The sequence below is a fragment of the Phialemonium atrogriseum genome, assembly GCF_030411735.1.
Source record: "Phialemonium atrogriseum strain 8032-3 unplaced genomic scaffold QBC33scaffold_16, whole genome shotgun sequence".
In the NCBI taxonomy this organism is placed as follows: domain Eukaryota; kingdom Fungi; phylum Ascomycota; class Sordariomycetes; order Cephalothecales; family Cephalothecaceae; genus Phialemonium; species Phialemonium atrogriseum.
In genome coordinates, this window is record NW_026848153.1 from 484707 (window position 1) to 509775 (window position 25069).

General features: G+C 56.2%; 11 protein-coding genes and 2 non-coding genes across 13 annotated transcripts; 5 read left to right on the plus strand and 8 right to left on the minus strand.

The window, feature by feature from the left end:
* Positions 1–143: 143 nt before the first annotated feature.
* QBC33DRAFT_542258 (cytochrome c oxidase subunit 6) lies at positions 144–1386 on the plus strand. The gene is made up of 4 exons (XM_060428246.1): positions 144–479; positions 662–707; positions 785–902; positions 994–1386. The coding sequence occupies exons 1-4, from the start codon at positions 268–270 to the stop codon at positions 1113–1115; spliced, it is 498 nt and encodes a 165-aa protein (XP_060282443.1). The 5' UTR covers positions 144–267; the 3' UTR covers positions 1116–1386.
* Positions 1387–1641: 255 nt separating this feature from the next.
* QBC33DRAFT_589270 (uncharacterized protein) lies at positions 1642–6421 on the minus strand (the record flags this gene model as incomplete). The annotated part of the gene is made up of 4 exons (XM_060431576.1): positions 1642–2786; positions 2836–3027; positions 3088–6150; positions 6209–6421. The coding sequence occupies 4 exons, from the start codon at positions 6419–6421 to the stop codon at positions 1902–1904; spliced, it is 4353 nt and encodes a 1450-aa protein (XP_060282444.1). The 3' UTR covers positions 1642–1901.
* Positions 6422–7301: 880 nt separating this feature from the next.
* On the minus strand, positions 7302–8014 carry QBC33DRAFT_516133 (uncharacterized protein; the record flags this gene model as incomplete). Its single annotated transcript, XM_060426128.1, has 2 exons — positions 7302–7942; positions 8002–8014. The coding sequence occupies 2 exons, from the start codon at positions 8012–8014 to the stop codon at positions 7302–7304; spliced, it is 654 nt and encodes a 217-aa protein (XP_060282445.1).
* A 516-nt stretch (positions 8015–8530) lies between these two features.
* On the minus strand, positions 8531–8615 carry QBC33DRAFT_t48. Its single transcript has one exon. It is a non-coding gene; the product is annotated as a tRNA-Gly (tRNA).
* Positions 8616–8915: 300 nt separating this feature from the next.
* Positions 8916–9000, plus strand: QBC33DRAFT_t45. Its single transcript has one exon. It is a non-coding gene; the product is annotated as a tRNA-Gly (tRNA).
* Positions 9001–9091: 91 nt separating this feature from the next.
* Positions 9092–10646, plus strand: QBC33DRAFT_542270 (regulator of volume decrease after cellular swelling-domain-containing protein). Its single transcript, XM_060428247.1, has 2 exons — positions 9092–9486; positions 9542–10646. Exons 1-2 carry the CDS (start codon positions 9209–9211, stop codon positions 10173–10175), a joined length of 912 nt encoding a protein of 303 aa, XP_060282446.1. The 5' UTR covers positions 9092–9208; the 3' UTR covers positions 10176–10646.
* On the minus strand, positions 10171–11950 carry QBC33DRAFT_114394 (CRAL-TRIO domain-containing protein). The gene is made up of 2 exons (XM_060421930.1): positions 10976–11950; positions 10171–10926 (listed from the first exon to the last, which is right to left on the minus strand). The coding sequence occupies exons 1-2, from the start codon at positions 11664–11666 to the stop codon at positions 10505–10507; spliced, it is 1113 nt and encodes a 370-aa protein (XP_060282447.1). The 5' UTR covers positions 11667–11950; the 3' UTR covers positions 10171–10504.
* Positions 11951–12038: 88 nt separating this feature from the next.
* QBC33DRAFT_542273 (DNA polymerase subunit alpha B) lies at positions 12039–14670 on the plus strand. The gene is made up of 3 exons (XM_060428248.1): positions 12039–12743; positions 12794–14120; positions 14192–14670. Exons 1-3 carry the CDS (start codon positions 12235–12237, stop codon positions 14366–14368), a joined length of 2013 nt encoding a protein of 670 aa, XP_060282448.1. The 5' UTR covers positions 12039–12234; the 3' UTR covers positions 14369–14670.
* QBC33DRAFT_620644 (microfibril-associated protein) lies at positions 14191–16129 on the minus strand. The gene has a single exon (XM_060432768.1). It carries the CDS (start codon positions 16017–16019, stop codon positions 14499–14501), a length of 1521 nt encoding a protein of 506 aa, XP_060282449.1. The 5' UTR covers positions 16020–16129; the 3' UTR covers positions 14191–14498.
* Positions 16130–16760: 631 nt separating this feature from the next.
* QBC33DRAFT_579083 (putative MFS aflatoxin efflux pump) lies at positions 16761–18826 on the minus strand (the record flags this gene model as incomplete). Its single annotated transcript, XM_060431114.1, has 4 exons — positions 16761–17563; positions 17647–17827; positions 17878–18495; positions 18587–18826. 4 exons carry the CDS (start codon positions 18824–18826, stop codon positions 16761–16763), a joined length of 1842 nt encoding a protein of 613 aa, XP_060282450.1.
* A 606-nt stretch (positions 18827–19432) lies between these two features.
* QBC33DRAFT_542284 (fungal-specific transcription factor domain-containing protein) lies at positions 19433–22295 on the minus strand. Its single transcript, XM_060428249.1, has 4 exons — positions 21972–22295; positions 21636–21902; positions 21111–21575; positions 19433–21052 (listed from the first exon to the last, which is right to left on the minus strand). Exons 1-4 carry the CDS (start codon positions 22098–22100, stop codon positions 19865–19867), a joined length of 2049 nt encoding a protein of 682 aa, XP_060282451.1. The 5' UTR covers positions 22101–22295; the 3' UTR covers positions 19433–19864.
* Positions 22296–22469: 174 nt separating this feature from the next.
* On the plus strand, positions 22470–23247 carry QBC33DRAFT_542289 (homoaconitase). The gene has a single exon (XM_060428250.1). It carries the CDS (start codon positions 22636–22638, stop codon positions 23080–23082), a length of 447 nt encoding a protein of 148 aa, XP_060282452.1. The 5' UTR covers positions 22470–22635; the 3' UTR covers positions 23083–23247.
* Positions 23063–24980, minus strand: QBC33DRAFT_542290 (tRNA isopentenyltransferase). The gene is made up of 2 exons (XM_060428251.1): positions 24693–24980; positions 23063–24637 (listed from the first exon to the last, which is right to left on the minus strand). Exons 1-2 carry the CDS (start codon positions 24810–24812, stop codon positions 23282–23284), a joined length of 1476 nt encoding a protein of 491 aa, XP_060282453.1. The 5' UTR covers positions 24813–24980; the 3' UTR covers positions 23063–23281.
* Positions 24981–25069: the final 89 nt, after the last annotated feature.

Here is a 25069-nt window from a genome sequence, read left to right on the forward strand (position 1 = left end):
ACTTACCGATGGATTTTCAATGGTTAGCTCCTGAAAATGTGGCTGGTGCGGTTGCGTTGGCGAGCCACAGCTCCACACGTGGGTCACCCAATAATCTTCCTTGCGAAATAATGCCTCAGGCAAAGCTTGTGCCTCAGGGAGCGAAAACACCAGCCAGAAGCGAAAAAGCGTAGCCGAAAGATCATTCGATCCCGATACCCACCCATCTGTACTTTCCCTCCCCAACTCGTCTCGCGAACCTCAATTGCAGCAGCTCTTTCTCCCCAAATGTCCGCCTCTCTCCTCCGTGTTGCCGCTCGCGGCTCCCCGAGCACCTTCTTCCGCTCAAACGTCGTCGCCCGCCAGCAGTCGCTGGCAGCCCGAGCTGGTCTCGTCATCCCGAGCCTCCTCGCCCTCCCGTCCTCCTACAACAGCTTCAGCACCGGCACCTGCCTGCGCTCAGAACACCAGGAGGAGACATTTGAGGAGTTCACGGCCAGGTGAGCAGGGACAGCTTTCTTTTTCCCCACCAGCTGCTGGGAGGCACCGGGGGTCCCTCCGTTCACCCGCCAGATGTCATGACGTGATACGCATCAGCGGATGGATCCAGGCGACCCCGATGCTCAATGCGGCAAGGCAAGCTTGCCTGGAGATTCAATTGCTGATATGCGGGTTCTCGTAGATACGAGAAGGAATTCGAGGGCGTCCAGGATGTTTTCGAGCTCCAGGTAAGGACCTCCATTTGGTGCCGAAGCTTGCGGTGGGGACACAATTAGCTGATCACGATATTCCCCCAATTCCCCAGCGCAACCTCAACAACGCCTTCGCCTACGATCTCGTACCTTCCGCCTCGGTCGTCGTCGCCGCCCTGAAAGCTGCACGACGTGTCAACGACTTCCCCACCGCTGTCCGGATCTTCGAGGGTAAGAAGCCCCTCCCCCTTGACGAGTCTTGCGGGATATATATGGCAGAACAAATTCAGGCTTGTGCAGACTGACCAAATTTGGCATGCAGGTATCCAGGCAAAGGTTGAGAATAAGGGCCAGTACCAGCAGTATCTCGACGAGCTGAAGCCCCTTCGGGAAGAGATGGGCATCACGCTGAAGGAGGATCTGTACCCCGAGGAGACCAACTAGAGGGCCTGGCCTGGGTACGCTGAGCTCGTCCAAGTTCGATCCGACAATCCCGCTCCGGGATCCTGGAGAATGGTTGGATATCCCAGCCCCATCCGAGGGCAATCTGTATATGTTTAGTAGACCTGAAAAGAAGAGAGGAGGCCCTGAGGCCAAAGTTGAACGCTCAATGGAAGGAGGTGGGTCGCAACCGATGCGTGTTCACTTATGGCCACAGTCGTCTTGTAAGAGGGGAGCAGAGCATAATCCAATTTCCTTAAGACGTTGAACTCACTTTGACCAAAATCTGTCATACCAATGTGTTTATGTTGACAACCGAGAAAATGCCTAACATGAATGCACGGTATCAGCCTAGAGATGCTTGATCATAACCGCTCCTTCTCTACCACGTTTCGGCTCGGATCAGGGTCTCCTGTGTCAGTCATGCCAAATCAAGTACAATATATACCGAGAGGCGAACCGGAGGAGTCCAATCCTTCGGAAAGGAACAAGAGACAAAAGTGTCGAGGACATATGATTGCACTCTACCAACCTCACTAGCAAGCCTCTTTTCCACCATAGTGAAACAACAAGCCCTTAAAAGGCACCAATAATAGCAAATCCCCTGCCATTTCCGATGACATGATATAATAGGTTGTCGAAGTGATGTCGAAGCCCCTATTCCTTATCCGAGCCATGAATAAATGCGTTCGAAGGTAAGCTCCCTAGTCAGCTAGGGCTAGCTGCCAGCAATGACAAAGCAAATCAAACTCGGTCACGGGTCACGTTTGCACTCGCTCTAGAACCTCCTCAGTCTCTCAAGTGGCCCCACCGGCCATTGCCCGGCGCCTGGTTGAAGAATGTCATACCGGCCACCGGGCTGCCATCCATGCCGCCCGAGGCAGCCGGGCTCGTGCCTCTGCTACTGGCGCCGCCGCCCGCTCCCCGGCCGACCACGCGCGGGCTCATGACCCCCGTCCTCGGACTACGAGGGACGCTCGGGTGCCTGGTCTCGCGCCGCCCGCTCTTGAGCTGCCGGAGCTCCTCCCTGACTCGGTCGAGCTCACGCTCCCTGTCCCTGAGGATGGCCCGGCTCTCCTCCCACTGCCGCTGGTACTCCTGGCTCTCGTTCTGGGCATTGATCTGCTGGATCCTGGCCAGGTTGTCCGCCGCCATACGCTCCAGCTCCTTGATCCGCTCCTTGAGCTCGCTGTTCTCGAGCCCGAGTTCGCTGGCCGAGGTCGAGGCTCTCTGGTAGGCCTCGCGGCTGTAGTCCATGTCCTTTTGGATGGTGGCCAACTTCTTCTCCAGGGTCTCGATCTTGGCTTTCGCTTCCTGTAGCTCCCTTGCAGAGGAGGAGGCTAGGCTCGAAATCTCGGCGTCTGAGGACCCGCGAAGCACTGCAGTAGTAGCCTCGGCAAGCTTTGTTTCGAGGAGGATATTCTGCTCCTTGACGCGCAGGTCCTCCGCCTTGCTTGTCTCGAGTTGCTGTGCCATCTTGGCCGCCATTTCAAGGGCCTTGATTTGCTCCACTTCATACACGCCTCTATCCCGGAGAGCCTCCATATACTTGGGTTGGATGTCTCTGATGGATTTCTCGTGGGATTTGACCTGCGTCTCGAGGCTCTTGACGTGTTCTCCTAATTTTGTCTCGATGACGCCCTTATCTCTCAGGCGGCTCGACAGCAGCGCAATCTATCTCGGTCAGTAACCGACAAGGCGGCCTCCGAATGCTGAAACTCACCTTTGAAGCCAACGACTCGAGTTGCGACACCGATACCTCGACCGTCGGCTCCAAGACCTTGCTATTAGGACCACGGGTCGCGAGGAGCTTCTTTAGTAGATCGCTCATCGCGGGCGGCGTCCGGTTTGCCGCCGGTTCTTGGGTCCCGGCTATTCTGGCCCGCTTGGGTGTTTCTTCCTCGACGTCATCCTGCTGGAGGGGAGTATGTATTAGCGGGTTGCCTACCCTCTCAGTGGGCCTCGGATCACCTACGATTAGACGCTTGCGACTCTTTGATCTTGCCGAATCGTCTCCCAGTCCGGCGCTATCGCCCAGTGGCTCCCTTGGCGGAACTTGGGAGCTCAGGTAGAAGTCGAACAAGTCATCTGGGATGCCCTGCGGCTCCCATTCTAGGTCTGCGTCCGGGTCTCTGATGAACTCGGCAAAATGCAGCGCCACCTCATGCGGTTCCATGAAACCCGAACGCTTAGGGTCTCTGATAAGCTCTTGCGATGCCACCAATGCGAAGTTCACGGCATTCCTTCTCGAGAGCGGATCCATGTTCTCTGAGAGCCGCAGGTCGATGTGTTCAATCGAGCACGTTACGACAAGGGATAGGACGATTGGATGAGCCATCCCGTCGCGAGCCAGTGACTCTGGAAGATCTACAGACCTAGCAGAGCTGTCAAAAAGGATGACAACGTCAACTCCTGGCTGGATTCCGGTGAGATCTTGGTCTGAACTGGCGAGGATAACGGCGAGCTTCTCGGAGTCGCCGCTAGCAGCAGTCCCCTGACCCAGATGATGATAGCTGAAACCCGACGTGGCCACGACGGCTTCGATGAATTCAAGGACGCGGCCCGGCCTGGCGACAAGAAGAACTCGGGTATCCAAGTCCTGCAGCTGCTCCAGCAGTTCGTAGACAAACGAGAATTTGCTGTTGGTGCCAGTTGCATGCTTCTTCTTACCGTCGGGCGTCATTTCGGGAAGACTCTCGGCAAAAGCAGGCATGTCGCAAAGGTCAGACAGGTGCTGGAATATCGAATCCATCGTGGAGATAAGGGCACCGTCGGGAATCTTGGCGTTGTCCGTGGTGAAGAAATCGCCATATGCCAACATCGAAGACTTGTTGGCGTGGATTGCCTTGAGGTACTGAGCGCGAGTGCTGGCTAGCATCGGCAGGGTAACAATATATCCGTTGGAGCCAGCGGTGACGGGTCTCACGACAGCAGCAAGAAACGAGTCGTCTTCCATTTCGGTGGGAGACTGCTGCGACTCTATCCCAGGCAGCACATCATCCGCGGTTTCCTCACTGGTGCTGGCCTCGAATAGGGCATGACTAGTCGCCTCAGGCACCACAATATCTTGGATAGTCGATGGTTCAGCTGCCGGCGCCAGGTCCAAGGGAGCAACAGTTGCCGGCACTATGGCCTCATTCTGATGACGATCAACTAAATTGGCTCGGAGATGGGGTAGAGTATACTGGACATGAGGGGACTGAGCGTTGCTTGGAGTATCTCCAATGGCGGACGTGGGATGCAGCGCTGGACTAGCAGCCAAATCACCTGTCGCGGTGTACTGTCCACTTGAAGGCGCGACTACATTCGATGCCCCAGCCTGTTGAGGTTGCGCGGCCGGCGAGAGTGAGAATTGGGAGCTACCTGTGCCAGTCTCCCGGGAGGAAGTCGAGTCAGACGATTGCGCAGGGGATTGACCGAATACCTCGGCTTGCAGCTTCCTGAATCGCTCGACCGCCGAGAGCGGGGTACTAGCATCACGCGAGGAGCGATCCATATCGGGTGGCGAAGGGGTTGATGGGCGCGGGCGCGACGCGGAGAACTTGTCCGAGTTCCGGGCTGGCGGGGTGCTTGGCGAATGGATCCGGGAAAGGGGGCTTGGGGAAGCCTGTGACTCTTGCCCTGCTGAACCTTCTTCGAGGTCAACAATCTGAGCGATAACCTCTTGGTCCGATGGGGGGCCGTGATCGCTTCTTGCTACACTAGGTGGAGCGGGCTCGTGGTTGTTAATGTTGGAACTTGAAGTTGGGATATCTCCGTTCAGTCTAGACAAAGGGTGGCCGGCACTCTGAGGGTCTGGTAGCTCAGTAGACACGCTATGCTCTGTGGCCGCGGCGGCTTGGTCCTCGTTGTCGCCAATACTGATCTGGTCGTCGCTTTGGGTCCGGATGTCTCCAGGGTTGCTGCTGAGAGGTCGTACGACTTGGGCAGAATGAGGCGAAGTGTCTGTGATAACGCTTCGGCTGACGTGAGTACCAAGGAGTAGGTTCTTTCCACTTGCATTCCCACTCGAAGTTATCTCGCTTGCGGTTCGGTCAGAAGGCCTGGGCAAGGAGCTCTCTAACGTCGGGACTTCCAGGCCAAAGTCGGGTTGCGACAGGAAATTCCCAGGTGGAGGAGAATGGTCACGGCCCAAATGATGCGATGGTGTGTCCGCCGGAAATTCAGGAGGTACGGTTGAGCCTCCGCCAAGATTGCTGTCCGCAAGGACCGCCCGACCACTCGTAGAGGTAGACTGGAAGGATGGGGTGTCGTGGAGAGGGCTGTCTGGCTGACGCGAGGGGATGGGTTCCCCGGAAAGCTCTGATTGCCCTTGGCTGGTAGCTGGCTTAGAGCTCTTCTCGGAGGCTTCCTGACTTGTGGTTGTCGTGGCTATAGGAACTGCGACACGGTTTTCTGAAGTATGGTCCTGGCGATCCCCCGGATGGGTTGAGTGAAGAGATTGAGAGTCCGAGGGCCCAATGGCTGAGTCTCGGAGCGACTCGCTATCTCTCACCAGCCCGCTGGTAGCAGTTATATGGGATGGAATTGACTCGGGAAAGTCTTGTGAATCGGGAATCGTCCGTTGGCTTACTTCTGCTTCCCGTTGAGCAGTATCCCTGTTTGGGAGAGGGTGGGGAGGGGAGGTATTCTGAGAGCTCGAAGACGGGCCTACAGGAATGTACTCGGCTGGATCGAAGTGCGGTCGAGCAGGTACGCCAACTACCAATGTGCCTCTTTTCTGGGGCAGTGGTTCCGCAAAGCTCCAGGTCGACTCCTCTTCCAAGCCAGTATCTTCAATACCCGGGCCAGCGGTCAGTTGCTCAAGTCGCCTTTTCTTCTGTGGGCTGCCACCTGGGCTGGCGCCTGTGCTGCTAAGTCCCGAGTCTGCCCGTCGACGCTTGAAATTCTTTGTTCTCTCGTTGGGCGGAAGCACAGGCTGGCTGTCCGTGTCGAGACTCGGGGTGTGAGCTTCGTGTGTGTGCTCAGCTGCAGCACGTTCACCCTTTGCCTTTTCCCAAGCAGCAATGGCGTCTTCAGTTGCGTTCTCTGCAGGCTCCTAAATACGAGGCATTCAGTGTGCTGTCTAGCAGGCAAGAATAAAAAGGAATAAATACCCAGGAGGGGTCAAACTGTTCGCCCGTGTTTGGGTCGTCTTCCCAGTCGATCCTATACCAGACTCTCCCTCTCTCGTACTTTTCGTCTATTATGTCCTTAATGGCATAGAGTTCGTCCTCAACTTTGGGTTTTTGTTTGCTCTTACGGCGCGAGGAGGATTTGTCCTTCTTCCGCCGTCGGGATGATTTCGAAGGTCCGTCAGTCATCGGCATGAGGCAGAGACGAAATATTCGGGCATAGGCATGTGTGCATGCTGTGTAGGTGGAAGCAGGAATGAGTCCTTTCCTTAACCAATCCTCCTCGAGAAGCCTCCACAGCGGCACCTAACAAGCGCACAAGATTGTTGTTGAATGCCTGGAGCTGGAGGATGGATTACGAGGCTGGACCTGTTTGGTGGATCTGTTTGGAGGGAAGCTGGGAGTGCACAGGCCATTTATCTTCACTACCCCTGCTGTGACCAATAGAAGGGCCGTGGCAGAAGGCTGTCTCGAACACCTAACCCAGCAATGCATGGAACCTAGCACAGTCTAGGTACCTAGGTAGGTACATGTACCTGACGCGGGCAGCAGTCACTGGGGGCCACTGTCCTTGGGCAACACCAGATATTGATAGTGCAATATACTTACCTATCTACCAGCACTTAGATTTTAAGGAGGATTTGATGGGCAGAATTTCCATGTGCAAAGGTATCAATTTGATCAATGCCAATTCTCAAGCCTCTATAACTGGGATAGATCTAGTGGAAGGTAAGCGCGAATTAGGATGTAGATGTAATTGCCTATTCGGCTGCCGAAGCTTCAAATGCAAGAATCCGGCACCTCGATCCCAGCTTCGGTAGCTCGAACCCGTGGCTGATTCAAGCCGGCCGTCCGTCTCTAGTGTATTGTCTAGGTCCTGCCATTCTCCCATATGGTGTGTCACATGTTTGGAATCGAGGGCCTCTCTCTGCCTGTGGCCGTCCCTGCGCCGTTCGAGTCCATGGAATGGATATCCCGCACACCAAGAAATGCAAACAAATATCAAGCCAACGCCGAGAGTCCTCAGATGCCCACTCCCAAAACAAGCATGGTCTCCTCGATATCCTGCCGTGATCTACTTCCCTAGCGCCAAGCCCCCAAAAACCCTATCCAGCTGCTCCCCCTCATCCGGAACCGCCATCTCGCTCTCCCCTCCAGGCCCATGACCAGACCCCCAGACATGCTGCCCCGCAAACAGCTGCCCACCCCCGGCATAACCAGGCGGCCCGCCGAAATCCCCAGCCCCGGCCTCGGTAGCGGGAGGCAGCTCCTCCGCCGCGCTGGCCTTCCTCTCCGGCTCGAGCAGTCGCGCCTCGCTGTCCAGCCAGCCCGGGGCGACGCGCCGCCTTTCCGCCAGGTCGCGGGCGCGGATGCGCGCGTCGAGGGCCCGCAGTTCGGCCTCGGCGTCGGCCTGCAGGCGCGCCACGTGCGCCTGCAGCGCCCGGCACGACGCGACGATGTCGTCTGGGTGCGCGGCGTGGCCCGACGCCGAGATGACGTACTTGGCTTTGTTGCTCGGCGTCGGGCCCGCGGACGGGTGCACGCCGCTACCGCTGCTGTCGGCACCCGGGCCAGCTGATGTGGAGGTGATGCCGGTTGTGGATGGCGGGAGGGTCGACGGCATGGTCTTGTATGTGTATGGGAGGGTCGTGGCTGTGGGGAGGTTGATAAAGGGGGAGACGGTGAGGGGCACCTGTTCAAGGAGCGGGTGAGAGTCTAGTATTAGTTAGTTAGCAAGCGGGATATTAGATATTGTGAGTAGGGGGCCAGCTTACAATTGTCATGCATTTTGGCAGCGTTGAGCGTTGATAGTTGATAGGGGTGATAGGGTCGTTGAGAAAGACGGATACAGTTCGACTGACAATTCAAACTTCGGGCCTCCGGGTTCTGTGGACCCACCAACCCCTCCATAGCCCCGATTTTCCATGTTCCCCGGCCGGACTCCCGTGGTCACCCGGGATATCAACTGCAAGATAAATATAGCATGCCCTCGTCCTAGATATCCCTCTCTATTGTTCTTCTATTTTCTTCCAGTTCGGTTGCGAAAATTCAATCAATGGCAAAGTAGTTCCACACTGGCTAATATACGAAGCGCCTTTACGAACGATCCTTTAGAAACAGGGTAAAACGAAGTCTCCCAGCCGCGAATATCGTAGTGGCAACATCTAGTCCTACTGTTACACTGATCTTGACGCAGAGATTGCATTTGCTGACACTTGACAAATTCCAAACGGATCAATCAATGGAAGAAAAAAAGGAAAAAAAGGAAGGGAAGGGGGAACAGGCAAAAAGGAAAAAAAGCAATGCGTCGGCCGGGAATCGAACCCGGGGCCCACGCATATTGGCTTGCCTATGGCAAGCGTGGATTTTACCACTAAACCACCGACGCTGTATGTTTCATCGAGCGCATATATAGCACTATAGAGCAAATTTTGTTTACTTCCAAATTGGGACTAGTGTCTTGTAGAGCCTCAGTGGACAAAGAAGCGTCACGTGTCTAAGCTAGGTTTATCTATGCCTATATGCATAGCCGATGGCACAAATGGCATTTTAGAAAACTTGTATGCTTATTGTCTGCGTGGAGGTGGAATAGGTACAATCTTGGGCGTAACTCGTTTCTCACGGGAATTTTCAGGGAGAGAGAGGTTTTCTTATGTAGGTACCAAATTAGGGGCTCTGCCATTTAACAGCGTCGGTGGTTTAGTGGTAAAATCCACGCTTGCCATAGGCAAGCCAATATGCGTGGGCCCCGGGTTCGATTCCCGGCCGACGCATTGTTTTTTTTCTTGTGGTCTTTTTGCAGGAGTTTTTTTTTTGGGCCTGCTGGATGTGGTCGGGGTGGCCAGGACAAAGCGATAAGCGATAAGCTCCATAGCAGTTACCTCGTCAAAGGCCCCACCTGGATTTTGCTTTTGGAGCTTTTGGAGAACATCCCACTTGCAGGTGACATCAACAACAAGTCCAGAGATTCGCCCTTTCAAGATGATGCCGACGACGATCCGGTCGCCGCCTTCTGTGGCAGACTACACCCCCCTTTCGGAATATCAGTCTCAAACGCCCGAGACTTTTCACGGCGGAAATCCAGTGCTTCATTACCATGCGATTGGCGCGAAAGCTTGGATCCCAAAATCACAAAGGGGCAACCTCCCCTTCTTCCCAGCAGACCTCGCTTCGGAGCCCACAGGCCCAGAGTCAAGCGTGTTAAACGGGGCGTCTGAGGACCTGGTGGAACAGGCTGTAGACCTATTTGTTACCTCCGAGTTTGGAAGCCCCTGGTTGCGCAATCCCTCCCTTCGTCACCTAACCTGGATCCAGGACTTTTACCATATTCTGCCCGAATAGCGAGTCGGGCATAGCGATCCCGTACCAATCCATCACCCTCCATGCGATCAAGAACCTTGGCTCCGGCGATCAGAGCTACCAATCCGTCTATCTTCAGCTCGACTTCTCCGATGGCGCCGGCGATGACGAGACCTTCGATACTCTCGAGCTGACCATCGTCCCGCCAGCAAGGCAAGAACCAGCAGCAACAGCAACGGATAGCGATGTAGACCCTCAGACAGAGACGTCGAAGCTTTTTGGAGCGATATCCGACTGTTCGAACCTTCATCCGGACCCTGTCGATGACTCGGAAGACGAGGACGGAGAAGACAGAATTGTCTTCGAGGGAGATCACCACGCCGTAGAAGGCTTTTCAGGCGTGTTTGTTGGATCGTCTGATGGTGGCCTGCCGCCACCCTTGCCGGGTAGCTCGGGATGGATCACGGCAGAGAATGTACACGAGTACTTCGACGGAGAGGGCAACTGGATTGGCGAAGGGGGCGGGGTAAATGGTGAACTCGGAGAGGGTGCTGGTAGGGTCCATGAGAGGGAAGAAGCAGATGCTGATGATGCCAATGGGCAAGGAGTGAGTGAGGACGGGGATAACAAACGGCCGCGTACCGACTAGATCTTGGTGCTTGAGATCTCGCCTTAAAGCTGTCGGGCGAAAAGCCAATGTCGCGACTCTCGAGGCCAAGGCAGAAGTCCATTCATAGTGCCGGCGAAGTAGGATGTCATGACTCGGGATACTGGCAATGACAAGACCCGGAAAATCGGTGTGGTGTATGGCTAAGGTATATTAGTCTGGAAGGTCGGTTCCATTGCATCCCGCCCACATGGTGCTTCAGTTAGGAGCACAGCGGGGGCTAATTACATCTGATTAAGAGTGCATTTGCCATCAATAGCAAAGCTTAGTTTCACTCCTCTTCCCTCCCCTCCCCAACCGGAACACTTCAGCTACCTATTTCTTTCACTTTCCGTGGCTGCCTGCTCGGGCTTGTCTTTGGCCGCATCGGCAGGTGCCGATACCTCGCCCGCAGAGTCGGGAGCCTCCACCTCGTCCTCGGCATTGCTAGGAGGCACCCCGGCGGCGCCGGTCGGTGAGTGGCCACCGAGGTAAGCTTCGTGCTCTCCAATGAGCTTACCGCCGGCGACCCATCGTCGCCTCTGCTCCTCGCGTCTCTCGCCACATAGCTTCTGCAGCGCCGGCCAATAGACCGAGTGGTCATACTCAAAGTCCAGACCGCCATTGAATTCCGTCCATAGCTGTTCCTCTGGAACATACTGGCGCATGTCCTCGTTGAACTTCAGCTTCTCGCGGGTCAATGGATCGATGAAGGGCGTGATCAGCTTGAAGAAACCCCAGACGACCCAAGGAACTGAGCTAGTTAGCGTTCTGGTCTCTAGAACTATCCCTAATCTACGCACCGTTGATAATCAAGGCTTTGCCTAGTCTTTCGGGGTAGTGAGTCTGGAGAATGTTCAGGACCTCTCGTCCCTGGCCTATGCCCGGAGCCGTGTTGGATCTGCTCTTGCCCTCCTTGAAGTTGATAAGCAGGGCCAAGGTCTCCTGCTGCGGGGGCATGAGGTCGAGGACGCGCTCGACCATGAAGACCAGATGCTGGACCTGGCGGGGAGAGACGTTTGTGTTTTGGCGGCCCGGGTTGAGATAGTGGCAGACGCGGCCCTCCTTGTCGTAGCCGAGAATGATCTGTTTCCCCGTCTCGTTCTCCGGCGAGATGTGCTCCGGGGTGAGCTCCTCGACGCCGTACTCTCTCCGCCAAGCGAGGGTGGCCAGCAACCGTTTCTCTGCGTCTTTCTGGTTCCATTTCGTAGCCCGGAGATAGCGGAGGAGGCACTCGCGAGTCAGCCACATCCGCTCATTGTCTGCAAGTGGCCCGCCTTTCCCCTTGTCTGAGGAGACCGCCTTCCAGCCTCTGGCCTGCTCCAGAAGCCAGTCATATTTGGCCTCCTGATCTGCGGTCAACGGGGCGCGTTCCTTCGGTCGGCTGGTCGATGTCGGAGCAGCAAGAGGGACCATAACCGGGCCCGTTGGTTTCTCCTGGATGGTGGAGTCTGCCTCAGCAGTGCTGCATTGGGCAGCCAGAGTAGTTGCCATTCCTATTTGACTCTTCGCTTGAGATTTGTCGAGAGCTTAGGATGGGAGGTTTGATTTAATCACACCGCTCAGTTATAAAGGAGGGAGTACACGAGGCGTTTTAGTGTCAGCCACAATTTGCCAAAGATGTAGATTTGGGCTGCAGATCAAGATAGGGACTCTATGAACTCCACAGCTCAGGAAAGTTCAGATTATTCCACGGGGCTTTTTAGGAAGTACGGATATTGATTGTTGAAAGGTGCCCGGTAAAGTTAGCAATCTAAACTTTGATAATTCGATGTCCCCGGCCGGCAATATCGGGCTGTTCTCCGTTCCAGGGGTTAACCCCTGCGAAAGCAGGGACCCTTGAAGGCTCGGCAGGTACCGAGCTTACCAAAGACAGGGGAAACCGGGAACCACTTAACGCGACCAAATCGCGTCACGTCGCGTCTCCAAACCAAAGGACCGATATTCCATATTGGCTTTAGTTTTCACTGCCTCACTACCCCGCCCAAATCAGTGATTGTCACCGTCTTTATGACCAATTGACCAGCGTCGACACGGCCCCAGGACCTCCAACGATATCACAATGTCCGATCCGGTGGTGGAAGAGTTGAACGAGCGCTTTGGGACCGGAGGGAAAGAGTTGGAGCCCGATGTTCTTGCTGAGCTCCAGTCTATCATGCGGCTTCACCAGCTCTCCCCGCAGGATCTGTTCTTCAAGTTCGAGTCGTACTCGATCAAGCTGGACATGGATGGCATGAATGTTACAATAGACACGTTGCGCGCTTTCAAACAGGACCTCCAAAGTGCGCTTGAGCGCAGCAATCGATCCCAGGCGTACATCAAGCCCGAAAAGCGCATTGGCGCAACCCCACGAGCGTCGGCTGCCAAGAATGGCGACGTCTTTGGCATGTTGGACGGGCTCGTCCCGAACACCCCCGGATCAGGGAAGCTCAACAAGGTGGCGTCGGCGAAGAAGAGGCAATTAGACACGCCTTCGATCTCGAGGGTCAAGGGTGAACATCCTGGCAGCTCGCCAGATCATAAGTCGCCTTCCAGGTTGGAAGACCATCTCAACTCCCTCGGCGTTCTTCCGTAAGTCGCTTCCCCGTGACCTCAAATGCCTTGGTTTCTCATCATCCTAGCCCGTCGTCTTTCAATGACCGCCAAACCCCCGGCGAGATTATCGAAGTCCTCAACGATCACCTTCCGGCCGCGGAGCCGCCCATTGCCCCATTCGGCGAGTCTCGAATCAAACTCACCGCTGCCTCCGACCAGAAGAAGCTGGGATACAAGACCTTGGCCATGAAGTTGAGTGAAGCTTCCGAGATCCTCGATGACCGGATAGACGACTTCATGAAGCCGGTCATGGAGCATCACAAGGTGGATGAATCAGAGTTCGGCAGCGCTGCAAGTCAGAGCACGAGCGACGTAGTTGCCCTTGGTCGGGTAGCCTCAGACTCGGCCGAAGGGAGGCTTAACGCAGCATCTCTGGTACTGGAAACATCGAGGCGAACGGGCGGTGGACTCCGCATACCGTTGAACCTGGAGCAGCTCAAGGGCAGGTACCAATTCTTTCCCGGACAGATTGTTGCTCTGAAGGGCAGCAATGCGTCTGGTCGCGAATTCATGGTGAGAGAGGTACTCCCTATTCCGCCTTTGCCAAACGCAGCATCCACCCCGTCCGCTCTCGAAGCCCATCGGGAGCGACTCCGTGGTGGTCCCGATGTCATGGATTCCGATTCAGAGCCATTACCCCTGAATGTCATGTTTGCTTCCGGCCCCTATAGTGCAGATGACAACTTAGATTTCGAACCGCTTCATGCCCTCTGTACCCGAGCAGCGGACATATACGCCGACGCTCTCATCTTGACGGGACCCTTCATCGACATGAACCATCCCCTCATTGCCACTGGCGACTTCGACCTCCCAGACGAAGCCGTCGTGGACCCCGACACGGCAACCATGTCGACCGTCTTCAAATACATGATCTCTCCCGCCCTTAACCGCCTCGTCGCCTCCAACCCGCACATCACCATCCTGCTCATCCCGTCCGTCCGCGACGTCATCGACAAGCACGTCTCCTGGCCGCAGGACAGCTTCCCGCGCAAGGACCTCGGCCTGCCCAAGACGGCCAAGGTCATCGGCAACCCCATGACGCTGAGCATCAACGAGATGGTCATGGGCATCAGCAGCCAGGACGCCCTGTTCGAGCTGCGCCACGAGGAGCTCGTCGGCGGCCGCCCCGCCGACCCGGCCCTGCTGTCGCGCCTCAGCCGCTACCTCATCGAGCAGGGCCACTTCTTCCCCCTCTTCCCGCCCGCAGACCGGCAGAAGCTGCCCAAGGTCGGCACCCCGGACGGGATCCCCGCCGGTGCTGCGGTCGACGCGAGCTATCTGAAGCTCGGCGAGATGGTAAATGTTCGACCGGATGTGCTTGTCGTGCCGAGCTCGCTACCGCCCTTTGCAAAGGTAAGAAGGCCGTGATTTTAAAAAAGAAGGGGCCCGCGAGTCGGTTTTGCTGATATGATGTCTTCAAACAGGTCGTGGAAAGCGTGTTGGTCATCAACCCCGGATACCTGTCCAAGCGACGGGGGGCTGGCACCTACGCCCGGATGATCCTGAAGGCCCCGTCACTGACCGATCAAAGCTTGAGTAGTGGAGGCATGATGGGACACAACGTATTTGGGAGGGCAAGGGTCGAGATTACGAGGATCTGAGCCTCTGGTTTACGATGTACATGTATGTATATGACAATGGTGACGTGGACTTCGGGGGAGTCGGGTATCAAGGCTTGGTATTTTACTACAATAGTGCTTGGGGCTTAGGGTATGCGGTTCATGATACCATTTATCTGGCGTCTACCCGCCGACGCTTATCACCCTCGTGACGATCCCGCTCCCGTGAGGACTCCCTTTTCCGCCGATCCCGATACTCGTCTCGCTCACGGTCTCGGTCGCCTTCTCGGTGGTTGTTCCGGGGTGATCTCGACCTCCTGTCACTGTCACGGTCCCCCTCACGGTCACGGTAACGGTGCCTGTCCTCGCCCCGAAATCTGTCATTCCTCGGGCCCTCGGGAGCTCCGGGGACAGGCTTCCGATCTCCCAACGGGATGGCATTCGCGCCCTTTGCGCCGTCTCCGCCCCGGTCCCTATTCCAGTCCCGATCCCGATCGGGCTGAAATCTTTCGTCTCCGAAACGGTCGTAGCCCGACCGCCCGGAGCGCCCGTCGTCCAGCTCCCCCCAGCGGCCCGTGTCCTCGCTCTTCAGGTCCTTGTACTTGCTCGCGCCCTTCCTCCCCAGCTTCGTCATGTCCCGCAGCTGCAGGGCCTTGGGCAGGAGCTCGCGGTTCTGGATCTCGTCGGCGAACTTCATGCCCATGATGTCCCGCTTGTCGAGCCCCTCCGCCTTGGCCTCGTCCTGGTAGAAGGCGCCCTTGTGGAAGTACTTCTGCATGAAGCCCATCTTCCCCCGGCCTTCCTTCTCCTCCCTCTGGCCCGCCAGGAAGGCCTCGTCCTCGGCGCGCCGCTCGTCCTCGGTCAGGTTTCGCCGCCGCTCGACCTCCTCGCGCTCGCGCTCGCGCTCCTCGATGGCCTCCCTGTCGCGCCGGATCCGCTTCAGCTCCCGCAGCTTCCACGCCGCGCGCTCGGCCTCGGGGTCCACGTCGTCCTCGTCGTCCACGTCGTCCTCCGGGTCCTCGTCGTCGTCCCAGTGCTTTTTGCCCGCCCGCCGCGCCGCGAGGTCCTTCTTGATCTGCTCCTCGACCAGCTCGTCGGCCGCCGCCTTCCTGCGCGCCTCCTCGGCCGCCGCCGCCGCCGCCGCCGCCTCCGCCTCGTCGGGCGCTGCTCCGCCGGCCGGGGTTTCGTTTGCGCCGTCACGGTCGCTCTTGCGGATGAATTTCGGCCGCATCATCAACCGCCGCGGGGTCTCCTCCTCGCTGCTCGAGTCGTCATCCTCTTCATCTTCCTCCTCAGAACCCTCCTCCTCAGAGCTACCACTCTCAGCAGCCGCACCTTTCTGCTCCCTCTCGTCGTCCTCGTCCTCCTCATCCTCATCCTCCGTAACAAACCCCTCCTCCCTCGCCTTCCTCTCCGCCTCGGCCAGCGCCCTCGCCGCCGCGGCCCGGCGCGCCTCCTCCTCGGCCCCGTAGCCGAGCCTCTTCCCGCCGGCGCCGGTACTGATGATCCTGCCCGCGCTGGGCGCCTTAGGCGGCGGGGCGATCTTGCGCGCTGGGGCGGCGGGCCGCTTCTGCTGCTCGTCGTCGCTGCCGCCGTCTTCCGACTCGGACGAGGATGACTCGGGCGCCATCGGCTTGCCGGCGCGGTAGCGCGCCGGCTTGATGGGGTTGGCTGTCATGCGTTTTGGAGGCATCGTGGCGGGGGTTGTGGTGGTTGTGGTGGTGGTTTACGGTTTGGGGGTGAGGGTAAGATGTTGATATTGATGATCGAGCCTGTAGTAGCGTTCAAAAGTTTTGAGTGGCGCCTGCAGTGGCACTGCGGCAGGGCGATTGAGGCTGAAGTGGGGCTCTTGGCTGCGGGCGGCATACAGATCAGTACAGTAATACTACCTAGGTGCGACACATATTTATCATGCAGCAGTAGAGGAAAGCAAGAGCAGAAGAAGTAAGCTCTTCTCGAATTGGTGGCACAGAGGGCATACTTTGTATCCCTGGCACGATCTTGGTGATGGATACATGAATTTCAAATTATCTGGGGGTTCATCTCTCGTCAGGTTCATTCACTAATGCTACTTGGTCTTGGAGATTGAAATAGGGGCGGCGGTTGTACTGAGAGCCCTGCATATGCTGGAATGAGTCGGATTTGTAAATCAGGAGACCTTACGACTGAGCTCTCTTATATACACAGAAATCTAATCAATACCTGTTTGGAAAATCGCATGTTGCCTGGCACTAAGTTACAAAAGGTTCTCATTACACCATGCCTTGTATGCCATAATATACAGGGAAATACAGAGAGTCTATCTATCATCTTTTATACCGATCAGGAGGATTAAATATTGACAAACCATCAGAGTAGGGTATCACCAAAGAAAACACCAATAAAAGCAAGATATCCGACCACAGGAGGGGGCTCCACCAGTAGCCCTCCCCGTTTAACTCGCCCGCTCCTTCTCCAAAGCACTCTTATCAACCTGCACCTCATCCGCGGCGTTCACCCTCTTGTCCTCGGACACAGACGCAGCCTTCTCCGCCGGCGCCCCACCATCCACAGCAGCCGCCTTCCCGTCCTCGGCCTCCGACTCCGCCGACCGGTTCTTGGGCTGCACGTTCTTCTTGACGCTGCGCCACTCCATGGCGAGGCCGCCGAAGATGGCGAGGCACGCCATGGCCACGGCGACCTGGAACACGCGCCTCAGGGCCTCGTTGTACGCCGTGAGCACCTGCGCCCGTACCTCGACCGGCAGGCGCTGGATCAGCCCCGTCGCGCCGTTGCCGGAGATCAGGTCCGGGTTGAAGCCCGGGAGCGCGCTGAGGCGGGTGAGGAGCTGGGTATTGAGCACGTTCTGCCCCACCGAGATGAAGATGGCGCCGCCGAGGAGCTGGCTGAAGAACATGAGCGACGTGCCCACGGGCACGTCGCGGTTGGGCAGGACCGTCTGGGCCGCGAGGTTGGGCGCCTGGAACATGGAGCCCAGCCCGAAGCCGTATAGGATCTGGTAGCCGACCCACTTCCCTTTGCCGGTGTCGACCTCCAGCGTGGTGAGGAGCCCTGCGCCGACGGCCATGAGGCAGTTGCCCACGAGCATGAAGGGGGTGTAGTACCCGATGCGGGCAGTCAGGATGCCGGTAATGATGGACGCGAAGACCATGGGGAGGATCATGGGAAGGAGACGGATACCGCTGTCGATGGCTGAGACACCCTTGATGGCCTGGAACCAGATGGGGAGGAAGTAGACTAGGGGGAGGGAAGCGTTAGTGTGGCTGCACGAGGGGGCTAATGCACATAGGATCGGCAGGAGGGGGCAAACAGCTACTCACCGAAGATCATCATTTGCGATCCGATGCATAGGGTAGCCCAGAAGCCGGCGAGGACGCTGCGTTGCGTAATAATACGGGGCGGGACGGTAGCCGTATCGGGTTTGAAGATCTGGACCAAGACGAAGGAAATGAGGAGGACACCGGCCAGGACCAGAAGGGCAATGATGCGACCATCGTGCCACTGCGACATGTTAGCTGTGCGACGCAACGACAGAAGGATGAACTACTCACGGGGTGCGTCATGCCGCCCCACTGGAGTGCCAACAGCAGGCAGACCGTGCCAGGGAGCAGGGCCGCAGTCCCAAGCCCGTCAAGCTGCAGGAGCTTCTTCACAAGAGGGAGCTTCGTCGTGTCTCTGTCCGGGACCTGGAGCAGGAAGAAAATGACGACCATGGCGATGCCGCCGAAGGGCAAGTTGATGTAGAAGCACCAGCGCCAGCTGACCTTGGATGTGAAGGCACCTCCGAGAAGGGGCCCGATGACGGATGAGAGACCGAAGACGGCACCGAAGAGTCCCTGATACAAAGGCCGCTTGTGCAACGGTACCGCGTAGACGATGACGACAATGACGCCGGACATGATACCAGCCGAGCCGATTCCGGCGATTGCTCTGCCGATGATGAAGGCCACCGAGGTCGGGGCCGCGCCGCAAATGGCAGATCCAGCTTCGAACAGGAAGATGGCAGCCAGGAAGGTTGCCTTGACGCTGAAGAAGGTATAGAGCTTGCCGAAGAACAGCTGGAAGGCGCAGTTGGTGAGGAGGTAGGCACTGCCATACCAGCCAATGTCGGTAACCGAGTGGAAATCATCAGTAATGCGGGGGATCGCCGTGGAGATGATCAGCCGGTCCTGGTGTTTGTGTTAGTCGAATTCATGCGACCGACTTCAGGGGTGGTTTGTTTATATGTAAGCCAATGATAATAATAATAATAATACTTGCCAGAGCGACCAAAAACATGCTCAGAAACGTCGATACCATCAGCAAGGCAAGCTTCAAGCCTGAAGGATATTTGATATCCTCTGTTGCCGTGGATTTTACCGGCGCGAGGCCCTCCACCTTGGAGTCGTCGTTCAAATCTGTCTCGGTGCCATCTTCTATAACTGGCCCTTCCCGAGAAGGAATAGTAGGGTGGGAGCTTATTGATGTGTCCTCCTTCCTCGCCTTTTTCTTGAACAGCATTTTGCCGGTTGCCTTAATGAAGAGCCGTCCTGGCCTCAGACTAGTGAGTGTCGTTGAACTAACAGTAAGTAAGGCAGTCACAGGTGAAAAGGTTGAAGGAGACGGGAACTCGCAAGGTTCCTCTCAACAGCGGCGAAGACCATGTTTGCTTGCTTACGACCCCCAGTACTTATAAGTTAATTGCTTGCAAGACCTAGAGCTCCTGGTTAGGGACCCAGGCGAGCCAGGGTATCAGAATGAGTGTGCCCGGCCCTCTTGCCCGGCTGGAGCAAACCTAAAGTCCGTCCGACGGGTGTAGCAATGAATCTAGAACTTAGAAGGATCCATCCTACAGCCCCGAGGTACTTCTGTAATGTACATAATCCCGGTGCTTTGTTTATGTACTCCTTGGACTCCCAGCCAATCGTTTTCGGGCCCGACCGCTCAAATTGAGTACCGACTACGTCATTAAGGAGCATGGTCGGTGTCTTTCTTCGCCGAGGACCGGGCTTATCTGAGAATTTTGCCCCGACTCCTTGAGGGAAGGATCTCGGACACGCGTTTTTCAACCCCCGAAGGGCTTAGCCGCCAGCTAGGTCCCCACAACGAAGAGCTCAGGATGAGGTTGAGCAAATGGCAACACATTTTATGAGTATCATGCCCAATGCGATCCACGAGGCATGACCCCTGTGACTCACTCGACTCGATTCGACTCTCGAGTTTCTCTCACGACGGCGTCGTCATTATGCTGCATGCAGAAGATCCGTGACATTTAAATTGTGGGGGTTTGATAAATCCGATAATACGATGCTTTTCCGAGCACCGAGCACCCATGGGATGCCACCCTGCCTTATGTAGATACTCTATCCCTTCTTACCCCCCTTACCCATCCGTCCTTCCCTACCTATATAGTACACAACGAGCCGCCCAAAGCCGAGAGTGAAGATGTCTTCTAAAAGCACACCGCCGAAGTTTACATGGTGTCAAATCTATGGCGTGAGTTTTGAGAGGAGGCTGAGAGGAGGAAATTATCGAACTGGCAGCATTGCGGCCCCCCTTTCAAAATGGCCCCATGCCGTATCTGAAGGGCGGCATGTTTTGCTGATTGGACGGCATGTTGCCAAACATGTCCCAGTCCAAGGATGATGCGTCGAGGAAATTCCCCAGCAACTGGTCGAAAGGGGGATCTTGGGGGTTCGCCTGCGCGCTGATCATGAGATCAGGGGCCAGATGCGGCGGCGGAAGCGGCTCAGCCTTCATGTCTTCGGTGGGCATGACACGCCGCAGCTTCTCTATGTACTCGGGCACTTCGGGGGCCTGCCCCAGTCGACCGCGGAGGACCTCTTCTCTTTTGCTCCACGCCTTGAGGATAAATCGCGCCAGCGTTTGGTTCGCCTTGTTCGTCGTATCCAGGAGTCCACAGTTGTACTGATAGACCACTTCAACTTGCTTCCACGCCCGCTCCACGAGCTTGCCTTCTGTCCGGTGGCAGAGTTGTCCCGCCAAATAGATGAAAACGTCGACTTGGAAGTGGATCTGCCAGAACCAGAGGAACCCTTTGTCCTTGGTGACCTTGTAGGTGTGCTCGTCGTGCTCTAGTGCCGAGAGCGCCATCTTGAAGGCATGGTCCTTCGAGTCGTGCAACTCATCCTCCCAATCCGGATGGTCGGGTGGCGTTACCAACTGGTTAAGTTTATTTAATATCTGTGCCCTCATCTCGACGGCCATCTCGTGTACTGGCCCTGCAGAAGGATCGCAGTAGTTATCGAGTACTTCCAGGAGGTCGGCGGCGAGTTTCTCGACCATTCGACGAAACTCTTGCATCTGGGAGCTTTCGTTTTCCGGTACACCGCACTCGACCAGCATAATCATGACTTCGAAGCCCGGGGTTTCGACCAGGAACTTCCCGATCCTGTTGCTTATCAAGCAGAAGATCATCTCGGTCGGGCCCTCGCGGTCCTGGAATGGCTCTGTGGCGGACGGGAATAAGTCGGCATCGTTGAGGTTCTTGGGTTCCTTGATGTCCCAGTTCCTCGGAAGCAACGAATGGCTGAGTCCCGTGAGCATCGCATATTTGGCATCTATCATGATGATCTGCCACCAGAGCCGTCTCCTCATCTCTGACTCGAAAGGACCCAGACCAAGAACTTCGCCGTCATGGTGAAGGCCCATCTTTTGGGCGATCCGTATAACAACGCCGTTTAAAATCCAGGTCGCGTGCCGATTGTACCGCCCCTGGAGTGAAACCTGAGAATCGCATTAGCAAACCGAACCCCTGCAACGCAAGCTTAGGTCGACGTCATACCAGGTAGATAACAAGCGCTTGTAGTGTCGTTAGATCGTAAGACTTGAGAAACCCTATCCGGGTGAGGGCGATGCGGGCGCCCGACGAGTACCTTTGCAAGGCTTCCTCCCTGGAGAACCCCAGGAGAGCCTGGCACTCCTCGGCAGACATAGCCACAACCGCCATGAGATAAATCGAGAACAGGAGGGCCTCGATGTTTTTCGGCAGGTTCTGACAGCCGGTTGTGGCCTCAGCCACATAAGGCTGCAGTGTCGGCACATGGATGATCTTGGTCAGAGGGTTCACCCGGTCGAGATATATCTGCCAGAGGCGGAAGATATGACCGGGGTCTGGCCACAAGTCTTCTGTGGCCACTGATGGACTGTCTGCCCCGAGGAGCATCTCGGAGTTATCGTCCGGAGTCATGGTATCCGACGTCGACTCGTCGTTATCCTCTGTGTCAATAATCTGCCTCATAGCTCGGAGCTGCCGGGTTTGACGACTGTTAGGGCGGTACGGTCACCAAGGTAGGAGGGCATTGCTAACCTCATCATAGATCGTTCCAAGAATGACGCTATCCATGAACCGGAAGGCCCCGTCCTCCTTCACGAGCTTGCCCATGGGCTGCCATTGACGGTACGGATCGCTGTTGTAGGATGGTGGTGCTGGTGTAGTTGCGGAGCTTTCGGGTTTCTCTGTGACATACTCCTTCAGCAACTCTTCGCATCGAGCTAGTCTCTCTTGCAAGTCCTGGTTTGGCCGTCTTCTCTTGCGAGCGGGAGCTGGGGTGCTGGGGGTGCATTTGATATTGGCCTGTTGGCTGGATTAGCCCGAACCAAACTTGTATGCGGAGACTAGATAGCTTTACGACAAGACACGTACTTTGGTGCAATTCGAGCATGGGAAGTTTCTATCACATTTGATCTTCCTGTTCTGGCAGAGGACACAGGCGAGGATGCGGGGCGGCTTGGAGGCAAACGAGGCGTGAGAGCTTGTGGACGAAGAGGCCATGACGACTGGGCGGCCACAGGTCTGGTTGGTTTGATTGTTTTTCAATTCTTTTTTAACACTAGACTGGAGTAGCCCACAAACCGACGTATCGGGCGGGGCATTCCTTCAAAAGGGGGTTTCGATCCAGGGGAGGATCCGGCCAATGTCGCCAGGTACGCAGGCAGCATGGAGGGGGACGTGGTCGCAAGAGCAATGTTTGAAAGAGGTTGTCTTTGACGCAAGGATTATTACTAGGTTAAAAAGCTACCCTGTAGGCACCAACACCAACCTGAACGGGCTTAGCGCCGAGCGGATTATGTTTAGTAATACGAAACCGAGAGCGGGAGACCTCGGGCTCGGGCGGTGAACTCAGCTTTGATGACTTTCGGTAGGAATTTTGCCCCGCGATTCTTTTTTCTGCCGGGAAGGAATTCGCTCCATTCAATTGCCGTTGACTGGCACCTCCTGTCAGGAGGAGACCTTGACGGACATCCTCTCTGGCTGGCGGCATCTATCCGGGTAAGTACACCTACCAGACAATGTGGCGGTCGAGAAGATGGCCGAGGTCTGCATGGAGAGCCATGACAAGTCCTTCGATCCATTGTCCGCGAAGGCGACATCTTGGTCGGGCTTCAACTTTGGCTGTGGCAGCTCGCGGGAGCGGGCCGCGACGGCGATCCTTGCCAAGAAGATCCCGCTAGTCGTGTCTGGAAGCTTCGGAAACATCTTCAGCAGGAACAGCATCAATAACGCTCTTCTGGGCGTCGAAGTGCCAAAGTTTGTCCAGCGGCTACGGGAGACATTCGGCAACGACAGGGTCCTTACGAGGAGCACGGGATGGAAGTTCATCTGGGATGTGAGACGGAGCAAGGTCATGGTTACCGAGGGCGAGGGCGGCGCTACCTGGAGCCAGAAGGTCGGCGAGCTGCCGCCGAATGTCCAGGATCTCATTGCACGGGGCGGGTTGGGGAAATGGGTGAAGCACCAGAGTTCATTGTCATAGACGGTTTCTAAAGATGTTTAGGTATATCTGCCGCTTCGTATGTATATAAGATAGTACGGCTTGTAAGCCGTGCTGCGCTGCTGCTCCAGGGATCCAGGTCTCATGGGGCCAGGAGTCTCGCAGGGCTAGATTATAAGATATGCCTCAAACGGGCGTTTGATCGAATTCTTTTTTTTTATTCTCGCCGACTCGTAATTTTCTAAGCAACACCGGGATCCTGAGTGGCGCCACGCTCCTCCAGCGAACTCGGTTGCTCAACTGCAATTAGATCGGTCACGGCCTGGCGGCTGGGGACAAGGGCGGTCCGTCTTGAGCTCTTAACCGCCCGACGATGACGGTTCCCTCGGATGTGCTTTTCCCAACGTTCTTCTGTCATGATCGTGACATCACATACGTCACACTTCCTCTGACAGGGTGTAAAAGTCTCCCGCTTCTCGCTCACCTCTATCTTCGACGAAAGCACTTCCCTGGCGGTTTCCGAGACATGGGCTGCGAGTGGGAGCTGCTCGCCAGCAAGAAATTGCCTGGTCAGCTCGGCACCTTTGGTCAAGACCTCCTCGCCCCAGTGGCTGATGTCGGTACTGTCAAGCAGATATAACATGTCTAACGCCTGCTCATGTCGTAACAGGGGCAGAGTCTTCTTGGTTATCCACTTCACCTGGTAATTTGCATATTGCCTGGTGGCGGTCTTGGTATCGTCAACTCCCGCCTGCTTCAGCCTGCCGAGCTCAGTCGTCTCGTGATCTCCGTGTGCGACGCCTTGAAGATACGGCTCGAATTCCTTGAAGCCGATGGATTGCCAGATGCCCGTGGTGCGGTCGACATCCTCTCCAGCGGCCAACCTCCCCTGAAGGTATCGATACACTTCCGTGGTCTCGTCCAGCAGGCCATTGTCCAGCATCTTGTCCACTCGCTGGTTCAGTCGTTCTTTGAGCACCTCCGGCTGCGAATAGACCCAAAGAAGGAGTGACTGCCACTGGGAGCCGTGGGTCTCCCTGGGTCCGGTGGGATTCAACTTAGATTCTCTCCGTTTTTGCTGTTCAGCGTATATATCAGACGCCCGTTTCCCCGTTGTAAGATAAATCTCCAAGGAACGGCGGATCTTCCGCCTGTCGTTTGGGTGCCACCGCTCTGCCATGACGGGGTCTACTTGTCGAAGCTCCTTGATCATGTCTTCGGTGGGGCCGTCAAGTATTGGGAACCTTGAGCCAGAGTCCTGTGACTTTACTGCTTCGTCCCCAGTTGGTGTTGGAGAGTCGTCGACTAGGCTGTCCTCGAAGAGCAGCCCATTCGTGTAGTAGTGCGTCCCGCCCACGACGATGGGAAGCCTGCCTCTGCTCCGGATTTCGCGTATCGTCTTGGTGGCCTCGCGCTTGAAAGCACCAACGGTCCAGGTCGCCTCTTCAAGACCAATGTTACCAAGGAGATGGTGAGGTATGCCTCGTTGTTCCTTTTCCGAAATCTTGTTGGTGATGATGGGAAGTCCCCTATACATTTGCATAGCATCTGCATTGATGATCTCGCCATTGTATCGAACGGCGAGCTCTACGGCAAGCTGTATATCTTGTCAACCCAAATCCTATCATCTAAAATCCGGTGTTGCTTCATACGTCCGATTTGCCAGTTCCAGTAGACCCTAGGATGACAACTAGCGGTTCCGTCGGTGGCTTCCTTTGCGCCATAGCTGCGGCTGAACTAATAAACTGTCGGCAGAAGCCAAGGAGTTTCATCAGTAGGAAAGCGGAAGGCGAACGGCGGGATTCATGTTCGCTGTGGAGAGTTACAGGTGAGTTCACAGGAAGCTACCTGAGTCCTAACCTCTTTGTGGCAGGACTTAATTCCTCCAATAAGGATTTGTTGGAGAAATAGGTAGGTCATCTTGGTGAAGCTTGTATGGCAATGCCCCATATTTGCGGCTCCACACCAACAGGGGGCCACAGCTTCCAGCTTTCCATTTCCAAGACTGGTCACGTGCGGGGTGCTAGTG

Bases quoted from the DNA above. Each gene is read 5' to 3' on its own strand.
- QBC33DRAFT_542258 (XM_060428246.1), top strand. From the start codon at position 268: ATGTCCGCCTCTCTCCTCCGTGTTGCCGCTCGCGGCTCCCCGAGCACC. The intron at 708-784 runs GTAAGGACCTCC...CCAATTCCCCAG, and splicing joins AGGATGTTTTCGAGCTCCAG to CGCAACCTCAACAACGCCTT. The intron at 903-993 runs GTAAGAAGCCCC...TTTGGCATGCAG, and splicing joins CGCTGTCCGGATCTTCGAGG to GTATCCAGGCAAAGGTTGAG.
- QBC33DRAFT_542270 (XM_060428247.1), top strand. From the start codon at position 9,209: ATGATGCCGACGACGATCCGGTCGCCGCCTTCTGTGGCAGACTACACC. The intron at 9,487-9,541 runs GTTTGGAAGCCC...ACCTGGATCCAG, and splicing joins GACCTATTTGTTACCTCCGA to GACTTTTACCATATTCTGCC.
- QBC33DRAFT_114394 (XM_060421930.1), bottom strand. From the start codon at position 11,666: ATGGCAACTACTCTGGCTGCCCAATGCAGCACTGCTGAGGCAGACTCC. The intron at 10,927-10,975 runs GTGCGTAGATTA...TAACTAGCTCAG, and splicing joins CAAAGCCTTGATTATCAACG to TTCCTTGGGTCGTCTGGGGT.
- QBC33DRAFT_542273 (XM_060428248.1), top strand. From the start codon at position 12,235: ATGTCCGATCCGGTGGTGGAAGAGTTGAACGAGCGCTTTGGGACCGGA. The intron at 12,744-12,793 runs GTAAGTCGCTTC...TCATCATCCTAG, and splicing joins AACTCCCTCGGCGTTCTTCC to CCCGTCGTCTTTCAATGACC. The intron at 14,121-14,191 runs GTAAGAAGGCCG...GTCTTCAAACAG, and splicing joins CGCTACCGCCCTTTGCAAAG to GTCGTGGAAAGCGTGTTGGT.
- QBC33DRAFT_620644 (XM_060432768.1), bottom strand. From the start codon at position 16,019: ATGCCTCCAAAACGCATGACAGCCAACCCCATCAAGCCGGCGCGCTAC.
- QBC33DRAFT_542284 (XM_060428249.1), bottom strand. From the start codon at position 22,100: ATGGCCTCTTCGTCCACAAGCTCTCACGCCTCGTTTGCCTCCAAGCCG. The intron at 21,903-21,971 runs GTACGTGTCTTG...TCCAGCCAACAG, and splicing joins CATGCTCGAATTGCACCAAA to GCCAATATCAAATGCACCCC. The intron at 21,053-21,110 runs GTATGACGTCGA...TGCGATTCTCAG, and splicing joins AAGCGCTTGTTATCTACCTG to GTTTCACTCCAGGGGCGGTA.
- QBC33DRAFT_542289 (XM_060428250.1), top strand. From the start codon at position 22,636: ATGGCCGAGGTCTGCATGGAGAGCCATGACAAGTCCTTCGATCCATTG.
- QBC33DRAFT_542290 (XM_060428251.1), bottom strand. From the start codon at position 24,812: ATGAAACTCCTTGGCTTCTGCCGACAGTTTATTAGTTCAGCCGCAGCT. The intron at 24,638-24,692 runs GTATGAAGCAAC...CAAGATATACAG, and splicing joins CTGGAACTGGCAAATCGGAC to CTTGCCGTAGAGCTCGCCGT.